This window comes from Saccharomycodes ludwigii, chromosome III (assembly GCF_020623625.1).
Source record: "Saccharomycodes ludwigii strain NBRC 1722 chromosome III, whole genome shotgun sequence".
NCBI classification, from domain to species: domain Eukaryota; kingdom Fungi; phylum Ascomycota; class Saccharomycetes; order Saccharomycodales; family Saccharomycodaceae; genus Saccharomycodes; species Saccharomycodes ludwigii.
In genome coordinates, this window is record NC_060202.1 from 1,781,041 (window position 1) to 1,798,545 (window position 17,505).

The window sequence follows — 17,505 nt, forward strand, 5'->3', positions numbered from 1 at the left end:
CATTACATTGTTCTCATTTTATCATTATCAGCATTGTTTGGTTAATCCTCCCCTTTATTTTCCTTTATGTCATTGTTACTAGTGGCAGGGTGATTATCAGATGCATTAATGTCATCAAATGGATCTTTATAATTTTTCAGTTGATCTTGTAATTTGATAACTGGCGAAGAGTTGTGTAGTAATTCTTCATCTGACAAATCAAAATCAAAATTCTCTAGATCATCAACAGATTGTGCTGCTGCCATTCCAGTTAAACTTTCAGATTGATCAACTGAGGAATCATAGTCTGAATCGCTGTCAATGATATCAAATTCGTAAGCCTCAGCTCTGCGCCTTTTAATTTTTTTCTTCGTTTTAGCGAAAATAATATAATATATTAATAATAGAAGGAAGCCTAGGAAAAATAAAAATAAAAAGTAATGTTTCTCAGGTCCAATATTTTGTGAATGCTGACCTCCAGTGTCTATGTTGGCACTATCTGGATCTTCTATTTTTTCTGGCTGCTCTGCCTCCTCTTGTGATCCGTCATTTACTGGTGTAGTCTCTGGTGTTGGTGTAGCCTCTGGTGTTGGTGTTGTCTCCGGTGTTGGTGTTGATGATTCTATCTCTGTTGTTTCTGTACTAGAATTTTCTTCTTCGGTAGTGTCACTGGTGACAGTACCTGGCGAAGTGGTAAGCGATGACGATATTGTCAACGTAGAACTTGTATCCGGAGCAATAGATGAAGAAACATCTTTATCTTCTTTATATTTCAACGGCATGGTCTTCTCTGGGTCAATGGATTCACCATAAAACTTTAGTTGCCAATCCTTTAATTCAACGTTGTTATCAGCATCTGCAGTACGAACTTGCAATTTCCATTCACCAGCACCAGACTCGCCCCAATGCGCCACACTCATAAATGTCCAATTTGGGAACCCAGTGGTACTTCTATCCAGTCTTCTAACAACACCCAAATGAGAGACAGTTCCATCGGGAGAAATTAAATCTATAACTGTTTTGCCCCTTATATCAGAATTAATATTGACAGTAACAGTAACATGTTCTATTCTTTTCAAGTTTTCTGTCTGTAACATATCTTTTCCTACCACGATTGAACTCTCCAATACTTCATCAGTGGCGTTTGTCTTAGATTCACCATTTAAATCAACTTTAGGCAATTCCACCCAAGTTTGTGGATTAACGTTTTGCCAATTTTTGGCCATCTCCACGATTCTATATGCATCTAACTTCCCATATCCATATTTGTGGGAATATCTTTTACCAAGCGTGCTGCCTGTTTCTTGCCATTCGGCGTCTTTGTTATCCACCTCTACGGATGAAAGGATAGTCAAGTATTGAACATCACGCCAGGTTAAATCTGGATTTGCTTCTAACACCAAAGCATAAACACCTGCGGCCAAGGGAGCAGCAGCAGAAGTACCGCCATGCCTATCAGAACAGCCATCTTTGAAATCTGTAGAATGAATATATTCACCTGACCCAGAGGAATAAGTTACCACTAAAACAGCAGAGCACGATTCTGAATAAGGTGGATGTAACCCCTTGTGATCTATAGCGCCAACTGTGATGGAAAAGATAGAATTTGTGTAACCATCATAATTACAATTATCATCAAACATGGCACCATTACCACTAGCAAAAACATAAATGGCCCCCTTTTTATTCCTTCCCTCGGATACTCCCTTAATGAAAGATTTTTTAACTAATTCATCGGGTGCTAACATTTCCTTACCATTATCTGTTGGACCCCATGAACAAGAATAAATATCGTTGACATCTAGACCATAAACTAAAGAAGCAGCTTCATCTTCGGTGGTAATTTGTCCTGACAAAATTCTAATGCCGGAAACTTTGGAATCATAAGCAACCCCAACACCACAAAATACATTTTTAACAGCAGCAATTTCTCCAGCACATCTTGTACCATGGTAATCGTCGTCTAATGTTGGTTTTGGTAGTTTTGTATTAGCATTGAAATCCCAGCTGCCTTCTTCGCAAAAATTGTCTTTTAAATCTGGGCTTTCATAATCTAACCCATCATCAACTATTGCTGTGACCACGCCCTTTCCTGTGATATTCTGTAGCCAAACATCTGTCACATTGAGATCATGTGTTGGGTATTGTGTATTTAGTAAGTGCCATTGGCTGGGAAAAGCTGGATCTTTAATTTCCAACTCTTGACAGATATCCACTAATTTTTCTTGTGCTTCCTTTGGATTGCCTAATAATAAAGTGGTGTCCACTGGAACTGGTGCTCTTTTTTCTAAATTTTTTGGAGGTAGATCATGAAAGGAAAATATAATATTTTTATCAGAGTTGATATCTATATTGTTCCTTTTGTTTGGAAAAGATATGCTTTTTGAAAAGACATAATGGTCTTCTAAACCTCTCACCTCGTGTTCGAATGTCCAATCTGGATATAATTTTTCTATTGTGGGTATATCTTCCCAAGTTTCAATAGCAAAATACCTTTTTTCTGTATGATTTTTTGGTGGAACTTTTATATGCTGCTGTGCCGTTAGGGTTATTGATAATGATATGATTTGTAAACCTAAATGAAATAGATTCATTTTTGTTATTTTACTCAATTTTAATTTTTTTTTTTCTTTTCTTTTCCTTGTCTGGTGTATATGAGTTATATTAGTGGAACAGAATGGTTAATTATTTTGGATGTTTTGAAAATCTTGGCAGTTGATAGAATGTTGGAAAAAAAGTGGAAAGTTAAAAAATTTTGGACCTTATGTTTTTTAATATTTTGAGTAATGACAAGTTGGAAAAATCGGGCTTAGGGTTTAAAGAACGTTGGAAGATTACAATATATCAAAGAAAATTTGTTCATATGAAAAGTTGAAATTAAGAGGAGAAAAGAAATACTAAAAAAAAAAAAAAAAAAAATATATGAAATAAAATAGAAAAAAAAAAAAAAAGGTGTATGAAACGCGTGTAAAATCTGATACACCATATATCTTTTTTTTTTTACGGTATGGAAAGAACAGATTATTAAAAAAAAAAAAAAAAAAAAAAAAAAAAAAACCACAAATTATTAAAAAAAAAAAAAAAAAGAAATTAAAAAAAATTAAAAGAAAAAGGGAATTGACATGGTCTATTAGAATTCTTAGATACAATTAATTTAAAATATTAAATAAATAGTGCAGTGATCAATTAAATGATCATTAAATAACGAAAAACTTCAAAAACTATTTTGAAAACAGATGGAATATGTATGTTATGTGATGCAGAAGCTTTGTAAGTGGATGTTCCATTAATATCTCTAATAATCTCTTTGGTTTTTGTACTATAGGTAGAGGAATGTTTTCCAAAGGGAACAAGAACAACGTATGGAATATAAACAGTGGTACGAGTTTCTGGTTTATTACCGTGGTTGTTGTTATTACTATTTCCAGAATTTCCTTTTGTACCACTTGAACTATTCTCGTTTCCTCCATCTTCACCTTCCTCTTCACTACTTGATTCACTACTTTCACCTCCTTTACTACTACTGCTGCTACTACTGCTACTACTACTTTCGCCTTCCTCTTCACTACTTGATTCACTACTTTCACCTCCTTTACCGCTACTGCTACTACTGCTACTACTGCTACTACTACCTTCCCCTTCACCACTTGATGAATGTCCGCCACTTGATGAATGTCCGCCACTTGATGAATGTCCGCCACTTGATGAATGTCCGCCACTTGATGAATGTCCGCCTTCTTTATCCATTGGCATAACATCTTTTCCATTTTTTAACTCAAAATCAGATAAATACGTTTTTGAATAAACTGGGGATAATATTGTACAAGATGAATCATTTTTAAACTGTATATCCAGATCTTGACTAGTTGTATTTTTCGCATTTGTTATAAAAAACATACAAAAAAATGCTACCGCAATTAAGTGAAAGTGAGAGATGTAATTTTTGGATCTACTATTAATCATGCTTTTTTTTTTTTCTGGATCTTTTTATTGCCTTTCTATGTTTGACTTTGTTCGTATGTGTTTGGTTTTTTTGCAAGTCCACTATTCCAATAATTTTTTTAAAAAAAAAAAAATAAATATATTATTTATGGACAACCAAGAGAAAAGATCCCATTTATATATTTATATGGACTAGAAGTGAATTAACTTTATAAGGGTATTGATATTATTTATTAATCTCAATATATTTTTATTATTTTTATTATTATTATTATTATTAAAAAAGTTTTACAGCCTCTTGAATTAATGACAGCCTTGATACCAAAGAAGTATTTTTTTTTTTTCTTGTTAAACAATTCATGGATATATGAATAAAAACATGTGATTGTAACCAAACATACTAAATTTTTTTTACCGTTTCTATTATTTATGCGGTGAAAAGAGAAAAGAAAAGAAAAAAAAGAAAAAAAAGAAAGGGGGAAAAAGATAGGGCTTAATTATTTTGTTAATGCGTAATTACGCATTATAATTAAGCCAAGGGTCTTATTTGTTGACAAAACGCCTCGGCCCCCTTGCTGCAATATCACTTGAAAAGTTATCTTAATTAAACTAAACAAAAACATCGATAATATATATTTTACTATTGTTTATAATATTTAAGCCACAAATACCATCAGATAATTTATTCATCCCCCTTTCTTTACTATAGGACAAAACATTTATATATATATATTTTTTGGGTTCTCACATGCGTTCTTAAATAGCCAAGGCTCCCATAGGATCCCAAATAGGTAAAATAATTTTGGTAGCAGAAGATAATGATTCTTTGTCAGTGAACTTTTCCTTTAAATTTTCTGGTAACTCATCAAGATCAACAACAATTTGAAAAGCGTATTCTTCAAAATATTTTTGAGTCATCAAATATAATCCATCCTTACCAGAATCTTTCCCCCACGAGTTTTCCACGCGATATCTAACTGGCTTGCCATTTTCTGAAAGATGGCATCCAGTAATTAGCATGGCGTGCGTCATTAAACTTTCATGGTACTTGATACGAGAAGCTTTCGATTGGTTGCATTGATAACCAATTGCCTTATAATTCCACAGGTCAACATCCATAATCCCATTTTTTTTATCCATGTACCTAGGGGTATGAGAACCAAAAAAAACAGCTTTGTTGTTTTTTAAACGTTTAACAACCAGTTCAGTTAGGGTATCATTGTCTACATTTAAATACAAAACAGCGTCACCCCCGGTAACATTACCTAATCTATCGATTTCGATTAGTTCACCGTAGGGGTGTCTAGGATCGTTTATCAATGAAACTGGTGGTTGTTCCAAATCCAAACCGCAAATGTTGGTGGCAAATTCTAGTGGAGTACATTTCAAAGATTTTAGATTTTTATCTTTATCCAAATATTCCCAGGAAAATTCCTCATTTGGTTTGACAATAGAGGATGGCGCATCCATAAAAGTTGTTAGAATTTTGAAAATTTGCTTTTGGAATTTTTTTTGCAAGATTGGCAAATTTCCCACTTCTGGTTCCTCACGTAATACTTCAGCAAACTCTCTTAATTTGGTGGTTAATAATTGATTCAATTTTCTGCTTGCTGTAGTAGAGTAAGGCAAATCGCCATATAAATCCTTTGGAACCAACCCATATTTCTTAACAATGTTAATAAACATGCTGTATTGGCCACCATCATTAGTTGGGGCCTCCAATAAGTACTGTACTAAACGCGAATCAACCTTTTGATCACGAGTATCAATTATTTGTTCCAAAAAATAATTGCATTTTTCTAATTTGTCGTAAAAAAATACATAACTCTGAGATAATTCTAACTCTTTCAAAGACAATTTTTCCATAGCATTTAATCTCAATTGATTGGTGGCTGCAAATAACCAACATCTACCTGAAGATTTTTGGTTTGTTATTGGTGCTCCATCAATTTCCACAGTAGTATTATATACACGTGGATAATGTTTTAACAATTGTGTTTTATCCAATAATGCATCATCTGCATTATAATTTTTCAAAACGGTTGAAGCCAAGCAATGAGTTAGATCGGTAAAAAATTCTTCATCCCATTTACTTAATTCTTCAATTGACAAAGAAGGCATTGCTTAATTTTTTTTTTTTTTTGTGTTTGTTTGTTTGTTTTGATCTAATCAATTTAATGTTTCTTTTTTTTTCTACTTGTTCATAAAAGTAATATTTAATCGTCAAAGTAATGAGTTATTAAGGGGACCTCCAAAAAAAAAAAAAAAAATGTTAATGAATAATTTAAAAATGAAATAAAGCATTTATATATATTACAGTATCAAGTTATATATATAATAAAATACTGTAGATAAAGGAATGAGCCAATCAATTATACGACTCTTAATATTAACATATCAGTAAACACGAAAGGACAAAAAAAAAAAAGCCATTTTGGCCTGTGAATCGTGTGCATCAAAAAAGCGCTTTTTCCAATTAAAAAAAGGACAAAAAAAAATAAAAAACCTCTACAGTACATTTAGCATTCAATGAGCAGTCATACCACCAGAAGCATATATGGTTTGACCAGTAATCCATTTACCTTCGGTAACCAACATACCGATAATTGGTGCAATGTCCTCAATCTTAGTTAGTCTATGATCAATGGCAGCAGACTTGTAAAATTCAACATCTTCTGGTTTTTCTTGGGAGTAAAAAAATGGAGTATCCATAGGACCTGGAGCAACACAATTGACAGTAATTCTTTTGGATATTAATTCCTTGGAAGCCGATTTACTGTAATACTCAACAGCAGATTTAGTACCCTGATAAACAGAATAGAATGGTGTATAAGCAGCTAATAAGGAGGTTACCAAGGAAACAATGTGACCACCATTATTAACATGTTTAGCGGCTTCGGCTATAAAGAAAAATGCAACTTTGTTGTTGATAGAATCCATGGCGTCAAATTCTTCCTCAGTAACTTCAACAATTGGTTTTTTCAAAACTTTACCAATATTATTAATAGCAACATCGATAGAACCAAACTTTTCTTGGCAAGCCTTGAATAGTTTTTGAACAGAGGCTTGTGAATTTAATTTTCCTTGGTATAATTCAACTTTGACACCGTATTTTGAAGCAATTTCTTCAGCAACCTTTTTCTCATCTCCTTGAGTAGAGTTATAATGTAAAAATAAATTGGCCTTGTGTTTAGAAGCTAATTCAATGGCAGTAATTTTACCCAAGTTTTTGGTACCGCCAGTGATTAAAACAGTTTTATTTGCTAAGGACATTATGTATACGTATGAGTGATTGTTTTTTTTTCTTTTTTTTTTTTTTATTATTATCTTAGTTGATTGATTGTTTTATATTAGTTCTATACAACAATATATATAAACTAGAAGAAAAAGAAAGAAAAAAAAAAAAAAAAAATAAATTATAAATTATAAATTAAAATTAATCATCCTTATATATATATATACATATTTTTTCATTGAAATATCATATCTTTGATGTTATTAGTTTTAATGATAAATTTTAAAAGTATAATAGTGCTGTCATAGTGTTGTTATTGGTAATGAATTCATCTATAAAAAGCACAAAGCAAAAAGAAAATAAGGTATTTTTGTATACTGTTCCCCTTATTTTTCACCCCAGTTAAATTCACCCCAGTTAAATTCACCCCGGTTAAATTCATCCCAGTTAAAAAAAAAAGTTGCGGCGGCGGCGGAGGAGGAGGAAAAAAGGAAAAGTTATGCCAATGAGACATTTTTGCCTTGGCAAATCTTTTTTTTAAAAAATAATATATTATATATATATATATTTCAATCAACGACATCCTTAACTATTTATCACAAAGGAAAAACCATATTTCTTTAAAATATATGCAGTACTACCGTACTCTCATACAAACTATTTAAAATAAATAAATAATATAATTTCCCATATAAAACAAAAGTCAAAGAGATTAAGATTTTTTAGGGTATCCTTGAATATATTATGTTTCGGACTGATCCAACACTCGGACATAAATTCCTTTATCCGTTATTATTTTTTTTTTTTTTTTTTTATACGATGGAATATATATATTTATATCTTTATCATAATTATTATTGTGGATAAGTAAAATCTAAAACAACTTTATCTATTTTTGCTTATGATTCAGTGTTATCATCTAACCCTATTTTTTTAATATCTTTCCATATACAAAAAAAAATGTTTCTTTTTTATTATATTGTAGACTTTACTTACTTCAATATAGTTTTAAAAATAAAAAATAAAAATAAAAAGCAATTTATTCTTCATTTTTTTTTTTTTTTTTATTATTTTGATTGTATTTACATTAAGATATATACATCTACAATTATCAAAAACAATAATAATAATAAAATTGCCAACGGAAAACAACAACAATAGCTCTTTTCTTTCCCTTTTCCCTTTCTTTTTTCTTTTTTTTTTTTAAAAAAAGACCAACCATGTCATCCTGGTTTCCTCAAAATATACAAAAAAGGGTTATCCTTTATCTTTTACAAAAAATATCACTTTTTTCCAACATAGATGTTAGTAATTTGGATGTTTCCATAGGTTCAAACTCTCATTTTTCCTTTAAAGATATAAATTTAGATGTAGATAATATAAAGATACCTAATATGATAGTGAGAAGCGGGGTTGTTGGGGCAATGGAGATGCATCTAAAGGTTGGCGGTGGCGTTTGTATAAATATAAAAAACGTAACCTTTGTAGTAAAACTTTTGAAACCGCAAGACAACGATAAGGATAACGCAACAAATTTTTCCCTAACTAAAAGTGTTATTGATTTAACTAATTCTGTAATGTTATCCATAGATGGGGATAATAATGGAAATATTAATAGCGGCGAAACTGCTAATCAGGACGAATGTATCTCTTCGTTCTCTTCATCTTCATCTTCAACATCTGCCGCTAGCTCCAGCTCATCACAAACATCATCTAATGGAACAAAATCGAAAAAGCTTGGCCCTTTGGAATCCATGCGAAATAAAGCTCTTTCCATGGCTTTACAAGACTTCCAACTAACAATACAAAATTTGGAAATAAAGCTACTTTTAGTGGAACAAAATTCATTGATCTTACATATTGAGACATTTTCAGCTACAATTCTGAATGAGGAACGTCGAAACATTGTTTTGAAAGGAATAACTTTGGAAAACCATCTCAGTTCCACTAAAGCACCGGGCTCTTCAACATCTGGCCCTTCATCCTCATTTAAGGATACTAAAAATGCTAACCCAGACTCTTTTAGTATGATGGAAGGCAGTATGCTATATTCCGCAGAAGAAGCAACAAGCATCTTTATGAGTGCAATGCAGAGTATGCCCGATACCTCAATTTACAATGACGCTACTCACAAGGCTGGAAATCAAGAGACCCTTGGGAAATCTTCATCTAAACTTTTTAATATAGCATGCATAAACAGCACTTTTGAAGGCTTTTCCAGCTTCGATGATTTATACCCAACAGATATTCAGACAAATTTTACTGAGATTGAAATTTGGCTTCAAAATGTTTTAAAACTTGATTTGACATCCCTTGAATTCTTATTAGCCAGTTTCACTAACCAAAAAATACCAGACTCAAGTTCAAAAACTGATAAATTGTATTCCTATAAAAGATTTCAAAAGGAACAAAACCTACTACCAGAACTTCCCCTTAAAGAGTTGGAGATTGAATCTTTTGTTTTGAATTTAACCGATAATCTAAACTTAAAATTTACTAAAGTTAACCTACAAAACGAAAATAAAACACATTTTGATTTGTCTATTCAAAATGTAGAAGCTTTGTTAGATCAATCCTACAGCTTGATAAATGATACAAACGGCGAAACGATTAAATTTGAAGTAAATTTATTAAAAGGTTATTATGATATCATTTTCAATGATAAGATATGTTTTAATATAAATACAAGACTGATGGAAGAGTTGTTAGGGGTTATCAACCGAGTTAATACAATCCTTTCAATTGCTTCTCATACAAAACAAACTTTTAAAATACACCAAAGTATTAATAATGCAGGCGCAAACAATAGTAGTGTTACTCAACATAACAAATTCTTTATAAGTTTACCAAAGGGTGCTGAAATTAATATTTTTTTACCAAAAACTAACAAAATTGTGATTTCTCTTCCAACTAGTAGGGTTGATATACTTGACAAATTTTTAACACTTCCAGACTTTAGAGTAATCATCAATGGGCATAATTTTATACAAGCAACCGGTATTTCCATGGCTGTAAAGTTAAAGAAGGATATTAATTCATATGACTATAATCAAAAACCGTGTTTATATTCAAATTCCTTCAGAACAAGAATCTCAGAAGTTAAGTTAATGTTGACAGAAGATGTATTGAGTTCTTTGGTCCATGATATTACAGAAATGATGGACATTTTTTCCACAAGGGAAAAAAAGTCTTTTTTGTCTTCTTCCTTCCACATTCCTGCTAGCGGAAATAGTGCCAGTATCAAAAAAAGCGTTCGAATAATGAATAGTTCAAGTATCATATATAAACCAAGCTCCAGAGTTAAAAGTATGTTTTTTATAGAGGATCTCGATTTAAAACTTCTATTAAATGGATCCATTGGCCAGTTGAATTTTGCTTCTCGCAACTGCGAATTTATTATGGAGAATAATGGCAATTTCTTGTGTCACTTTTTCAATACAATTTTGGTTCGTGTATTAAACGATATTCCATTGGTCAAAAGTAGGAATGGGGAGAAAACGGATGATGGTCCCAATATTACTATATTTAAAAAAAATCAACAACTGAAAATTTTATTGGAAAACTTGGTTGTTTTTTATCATGCAAAATTGTTAGATGAATTTCAAAGGAAAACACAGGTTATCGATCTTACCGTGGATCCCTCCGAACCTAAAGTATCCGTTAGACTTTGTGATATTAGATTAAAAGATTGTGATTTGCATTTAAAGCCTTATAGGTTAAATACATTACTTGTACAAAGAATAAAAAGTGGCAATATCGTTATTTTTAATAAGGGGAATAAAATTAGCGGCACTTTGCGTAATATTACACCATGGTTGATAGATAATATAGATCTATGTAAAACGATTTCAAAATTAGATGGATTTATACATTTAGGGTTAATTGATACATTAAATCTAAATTTTGAAAAAAAGTGCAACAACAAAACATTTCTTTCTCTAAATATTGCAAATTTTGAAGGATTATTATGCTGCGATTCTTTTAATTGCCTAATCCAAACATTTTTAGATTTAAAATATCCAACAGGGTTCCCAAACAACGAAAAATATAGCATGTGTTTTGAAGAGGATAAAGATATCTTTCAGGATGTCGATTTGAACTTTTTCGATGATCCTAAAAATTTTAGCCTTAAGAAAAGTGTTAAGAAATATGAAAGCGTTGATGAAGCGTTTAGAAAACCTGATGTATTTACAAATACTTTTCAAATTCAAACTGATTATTTAGATTCATTATCGAGAAATAAAACGAATCTGACTAAAAAAGGGGAGACTAAGACAACCGATGGTTCTGTTTTAACGTCTAGTTTTCCAATTGCGTTAGATGTTGAAATTACTATAGGTGACATCAACTTAAAACTCTATGATGGTTATGATTGGCGCTATACAAGAAAATCAATTAATCAAGTAATTGAAGAGAAAGAAAGCAAGGATACGGAACATAGGAATCAATCGATAAATGCGGATAGAAGTGATGGTGATGGTGAAGAGAACGAAGCTCGTATTTTGTTTGATTCGATATTTATACAAAAGGGAGAACACGACCAAAATTTGCGACAAAGTATTCATGAGACAATTTATAACAATGAGGATATTATAAGCAACAGTGATAATTCAGGTAAAATGAGATTGAAACCAACGAAAAATTGCAAAGCAGAAATCCAAATTAGAGACTTGTGTGTCAATTTTCAAGGATTTGACATTGATTTCCCCTCAAAATTCGAAAGTGACATGTCTGGTGATGTAATTAACTATACGCACTTAAGCGTAGGTGATGTAGAGATATTTGATCACGTTCCTACATCTACGTGGAATAAGTTTTTGACAAGAAGGAAGAAGAGGAATAATAATAATAATAATAATAATAATAATAATAATAAGCCCAACACAAAAAATTACGAGCAAGATACCATTCCGATAATCAATATACAAATAGAAACAGTCAGACCCATTGATTATCTTTTTGCCTCTGAACTACGATTTAAATTGGATGAAGTCCCGCCATTGCGGATGTATATTGACGAAGATATGTTGGATTTTATGATTCGGTTTTTCACATTTAAAGACTCAAGATTTGAGTTGATAGATATATATCCGGATATAACTTTTCTTCAAAGATTTGAAATAGGTACAATAAACGTCAATGTTGATTTCAAAGCTAAAAAAATCGATAAAAGCGGGTTTAAAAGTATAATGCTATCAGGTTTGCGTAATTTTTTCGTAGTTGATGGTACTGAGGTGCTATTAAGACACGTGGTAGCTTATGGTATGGATGGATTTGGTATGTTGGGTGAATATTTGAAGGGGTGCTGGTTGCCAGATATTTTTTCAACACAAATAGTTCCAATTTTAAATGGTATTTCTCCTGTAAGAACTATGCTTACTTTGGGATCTGGGGTGAAAGCTTTGGTTGAAATGCCTATTCAAGAATACAAACGTGACCAAACGGTTTGGAGAGGTGTTCAAAAGGGCATGCTGTTATTCTTGCGAACAACTACGGGGGAGGCTTTGAGATTAAGTGTAAAATTATCAACAGGTACACAAACCATATTAGAGAACACAGAATCGCTTATCAAAACAAAATTTGATACAAATCTTTTAATTGAGGAAAATAGTATTAGCCCTGATCTGGATAATAGCATAAAGGGAACAACGGACGAACCCGGTACCCTTCTGAGTGACTCTTATATCGTGAAACAAAATATTTTTGAGGAAAATCAGCTAATAAACCAGCATAGAAAAAGTGCTTTAACTTCAACTAGCAGTAATGATCTTGATGGATCTGGAAAAGCAGAGGCTAATAATAAAGTGAGTTTGTATGCGAATCAGCCCGAAAGCCTTCAAGAAGGTCTTGTTAAGGCATATTCTTCATTTGGTAAAAATATGGGGGTAGCATACAATGTAGTTAAGAAAACAAGCAGTAATATATCTGAAACTAGTAGTAACAAAGAAATTGCGATGCGTATAGCAAGGGCTTCGCCAGTTATTGTTTTGAGACCATTAATTGGTGCGACTGAAGCGTTGTCCAAGACTTTGCAAGGGTTTAGTAATGAGTTAGGTTCAGAGAATAAACAGTTGAATAAGGATAAGTATAAGTAGCAAGAAATATTGGTGGCTTTTGTATATATATATATATCTTTATGTGTATATTATTATTATGTTCAGTAATATCGGTAATTCCTGTCTTAATTTGTTATCTTGCTACTAAAAAAAGAAAAAAAAGGAATTTTTTCTCACTTTTTTTTATTTGGTGCCTGGTAATAAATAATTGGGTAATAATCAACGTTAAATTAGGTACATAAAAGCTTAGAGATGGCGCACACATCATTTGGATTATATTTTCTATCTTTTTTCTTTTTTTGTTTACTTTTGAACCACAAAAAAATTTTTTTTTTTTTTGAACAGAGAAAATAAAATAAAAATACTTTTGAGAATGATTTACTCTTTTATTCTATTAACACTAACTGGTTAGCTAACAAATATATATACATATATATATATATATATATACATATATGTACATGTGGATATATATATGCATGTATATGGAAATAAATATATAAAAACTAGAATTGGATTACTCATAGTTAGGTCATCTATCGTCCATACAAGAACATCCTTTTATAGATATACCGTTATAATTTGAAATTCAGGATAATAAATCGATATAGTCCTCTTTCCATTCTCCTAATCCAATAATTTACTTTCCTTTTCTGCATTAACTTTTTTTTTTTTTCCCTTCTTTCCCACATTCCTTTTCTTTCTTTTTTTTTTTTCTTTTCCACCCAATCCTCCTTCAATTACACTCCAACTTTTGTCAATCCTTCAAAGTAATTTTTTTCAATTTTTATTTTATTCTAATTTATCCACATCTAAATATATGTCCAAAAATAAACCAACTAATAACGCCACTCACAGCCATAATAATACACAAGATAGATCTAAAGTACCGATTTCACATTCTTCTTCTAGGCAAGTGAAAAGATGTTGTAAATGTGGAAAATCCATCAATGGTCAGTTAATTAAAGCTTTAGGAGATATATACCACCAAAATTGTTTTACTTGTTACGATTGTGGTACAATATGCAAACCAAAATATTTCCCCTTCGAACTACCAGACACTAAAGAGCTTGTCCCTCTTTGTCATTACGATTATTTCAAACGAAACAATTTACTTTGCTATGTTTGTAACGAACCCTTGAGAGGCACTTTTTATAATGCTTTTGGTAGGTTGTATGATGAAGAGCATTTTTGTTGCAAAATATGTGGTGAAAAATGTAGTTTAAAAACATGTTTTAACTATAATAACAGCTTATATTGCAAATATCATTACTTGAAATTTTTTTCCAAAAGATGTAAAGGCTGTAAATATCCCATCACAGATCAACACTTTGAGTTTCCCAGAGGTGATAAAATTTATAGGTGGCACCCTGAATGTTACGGTATTCATAGGTATTGGCACATAGATCTAGTTCCGGAATCGTTGGCTATTCCTGAGTTACCTATTTTTGACCAGTCACAATCAAATAACAATAGTATCCTAAGTTCCAAAGACACAAATCCAAGTCCTAAGGAACTTGAGGTTTACATTAAAAGTTCAACCACTTTAATTTTCAAAACATGGACTATATTATACAGATTCGAAGAAGAAACCGCCGCCTGTATTTCTGACATGATCCAATATGCAACTAGCGAGAATAATTTAAAAGGTGTTAATTCGACTGCATTATTTGTACTTAAAATCGAATGTTTATTTAAAGCATTGGATGCTTTGCAGTCCCTAACCAATTTTGCAACATTAGGTGGCAGAATTAAAAACTCTTATTTACACGCTCCGGAAGCTCCTCAGGTAGAGGAAGATGATGACGAAGAAGAAGAAGAAGAAGAAGAAGAAGAAGGAGAAGAAGAAAATTATGATGTCAATAAAACTAGAGACAATAATAATGGAAACATTTTACCTAATACTTCCAACAATATGAATGTGAAAAAAAGAAAAGAATCCATTTCACAAAAATATCGGAAATTCCCAAGAAATTTATCCACAGGCATTATGGTTTATTTACAACTATTAAGAAAATTCAACCCAATTCCAAAAGATAAAGATATGCCCGTTTCTAAAATTATGACGGTAATTAATGGCCTATCGCATTCGTTAAAATTGCTAATTCGTTACGGATTGTTTAATTCTTTAGAGTACAATATAAAGGTTCATTCGACTAACACTTTGAGTAAATTTTTGAGAGAAGTGGAAAAGAATTTAAACTATTCATTAAATTACAAAGATCCGTTTGAATTTATAGATGTGAAACTTGATGCGACTGATTCCTGCGTGCAATGCGGTAAATATATCCAACAAGAATGTATTAGGTTCCAGAATAAGAGATGGCATATTCAATGTTTTAATTGTAGTTGTTGTCACAAGCATATAGAAAAGTACGATATTTTAGACGCTGCTTACCTTAAAAATGGCTGCAAAGTTTTATGTGCTCAATGCTCTTTAAACGAACCCGCATCTATTTCTGGTTTTAAGCCTGTGACAAGATTATCACAGTTGATTTTTTTATTGAAAATGGCATTGGTGAAAACAAAAACTGTCATGGAAATGAAAATTAAAGAAAGTAAATTACGCCAAGAAAAAATGTTACTCACAGATAACAAAAATGATGCACATTTCAAAATCAATGTGAGAAATATAGCTCTAAGCTCGCCGGGGAAAACGTGTGGTGTTATGCAACAAGACTCGTCTTATGTTAGAACGTTAAACGATATTAAAGCACTAAGGGCCAAAAGAAATAGTTTGCGTATATCGCGTACTGATTCAAAGGTGAAAAAATCGCAACTAGTGGAGACTGCACAAAAAAACAGTGAAGAGAACAAGAGTGCCGACGACTCTTTAGAGATTGAAATATCAGAGGACACAGAGAATGATTCACCTAAAGACACTACAATGTTCAATAACTCAAAAACATTGACCTTAGATGATATATCGAGGATTGTTGCCGCTGAACAAGCCAGAGAACTAAGACCCAATGCCTTTAGGCACTTTAATAAACTTAAGGAAATTGATGAAGACGTAAAGTTGCCTACTTTAAACAAAAGTGGTGTATATTATTCTGATTTATCCAGTGATCATCTGGTCAAACTACAGCTGATAGCTTTATCTGTAATATGTTGTGGGGATCACCGATTGTATAACAAGGATCAAAAAATTATGGATCTAGTATTACAAATTGACAGTAAGAAGTCGACTAATTCCTCACCTGTTACTACTGATGATAATTCCAATGGGTCATCTCCAGTTGATGCAGTAAATGGCTTTTGGGGCATTTTTAAACCAAGAAAACCAAAGGACTTGAGAAAAAATACCAATGTATACGGTGCTGTGCATCATGTTTTTGGTGAATCATTGGATAGATTAACAGAATACGTTGGTATAGATTCAGATTTGGGAATTGGTTCATCAAGAGTTAAAATACCGCTACTAGTGGATGAAACCATTTCTACTTTGAAACAAATGGACATGTCGGTTGAAGGTGTTTTTAGAAAAAATGGGAATATTAAGAGGTTGCGTCTTTTAACAGAAGAAATCAATTCTAATCCAACAACGATGCCAGATTTGTCCAAAGAGAACGCGGTCCAATTATCGGCTTTACTGAAGAAATTTTTAAGAGAGTTACCAGATCCTTTATTGACGTTTAGCTTATATGATTTGTGGATAAAAATTCCAACGGTAGAACCTGTTTTGTATAGAAACATATTTTATGCCACTGTGTATGCTTTGTTACCAAAATTTAATCGAAATGTTTCAGAGGTTTTGTTTTCGTTTTTAAGTTGGGTATCATCCTTTTCCCATTTGGACGATCACATCGGCTCCAAAATGGATATCCATAATCTCTCTACTGTTATCACACCAAATATTTTGTATGCAAAAAGTAAGCTGGATGCGTATACACTGACAAATTACAGTTCTGCAGCAATGAAAAATAATGGGGAATCATACTTTTTAGCTATTGAAGCGGTAGATTATCTAATTACACATAATGAAGATTTGGCTATGGTTCCGAAATTTATGATCAATTTGTTAAACGGAGTTGTAAAAAATAATTGGAATGATTTTGAGCAGATATATGCGTTCGTAGAAAGTAATTATGCTTTAATAGACTTTACCGAATTTAACTTTAGTGAAAAGATTTTGGCGCAAGGAGTTACATCACAAGTTAAAGTGGAGCAGGTGAAAATCAACGAATAGTTATTTTGGCTTAACAAATGTACGGAATCTTATAGTATACTTAGCATGAAGTATTTCGAAAATACACCCGCTCCGTTTTAAGTGTATAATATAATAATAATTAT

General features: G+C 31.9%; 6 protein-coding genes across 6 annotated transcripts; 2 read left to right on the plus strand and 4 right to left on the minus strand.

The window, feature by feature from the left end:
* Window positions 1-41: 41 nt before the first annotated feature.
* On the minus strand, window positions 42-2,573 carry KEX2 (kexin KEX2; the record flags this gene model as incomplete). The annotated part of the gene is made up of 1 exon (XM_046077675.1): window positions 42-2,573. The coding sequence occupies one exon, from the start codon at window positions 2,571-2,573 to the stop codon at window positions 42-44; it is 2,532 nt and encodes an 843-aa protein (XP_045935475.1).
* A 592-nt stretch (window positions 2,574-3,165) lies between these two features.
* SCDLUD_003040 (uncharacterized protein) lies at window positions 3,166-3,942 on the minus strand (the record flags this gene model as incomplete). Its single annotated transcript, XM_046076656.1, has 1 exon — window positions 3,166-3,942. One exon carries the CDS (start codon window positions 3,940-3,942, stop codon window positions 3,166-3,168), a length of 777 nt encoding a protein of 258 aa, XP_045935476.1.
* Window positions 3,943-4,677: 735 nt separating this feature from the next.
* LAP3 (bleomycin hydrolase) lies at window positions 4,678-6,042 on the minus strand (the record flags this gene model as incomplete). Its single annotated transcript, XM_046077676.1, has 1 exon — window positions 4,678-6,042. One exon carries the CDS (start codon window positions 6,040-6,042, stop codon window positions 4,678-4,680), a length of 1,365 nt encoding a protein of 454 aa, XP_045935477.1.
* Window positions 6,043-6,447: 405 nt separating this feature from the next.
* On the minus strand, window positions 6,448-7,194 carry SCDLUD_003042 (uncharacterized protein; the record flags this gene model as incomplete). The annotated part of the gene is made up of 1 exon (XM_046077677.1): window positions 6,448-7,194. One exon carries the CDS (start codon window positions 7,192-7,194, stop codon window positions 6,448-6,450), a length of 747 nt encoding a protein of 248 aa, XP_045935478.1.
* A 1,182-nt stretch (window positions 7,195-8,376) lies between these two features.
* ATG2 (Atg2p) lies at window positions 8,377-13,251 on the plus strand (the record flags this gene model as incomplete). Its single annotated transcript, XM_046077678.1, has 1 exon — window positions 8,377-13,251. One exon carries the CDS (start codon window positions 8,377-8,379, stop codon window positions 13,249-13,251), a length of 4,875 nt encoding a protein of 1,624 aa, XP_045935479.1.
* Window positions 13,252-14,032: 781 nt separating this feature from the next.
* Window positions 14,033-17,401, plus strand: LRG1 (GTPase-activating protein LRG1; the record flags this gene model as incomplete). Its single annotated transcript, XM_046077679.1, has 1 exon — window positions 14,033-17,401. The coding sequence occupies one exon, from the start codon at window positions 14,033-14,035 to the stop codon at window positions 17,399-17,401; it is 3,369 nt and encodes a 1,122-aa protein (XP_045935480.1).
* Between the last annotated feature and the right edge of the window lie 104 nt (window positions 17,402-17,505).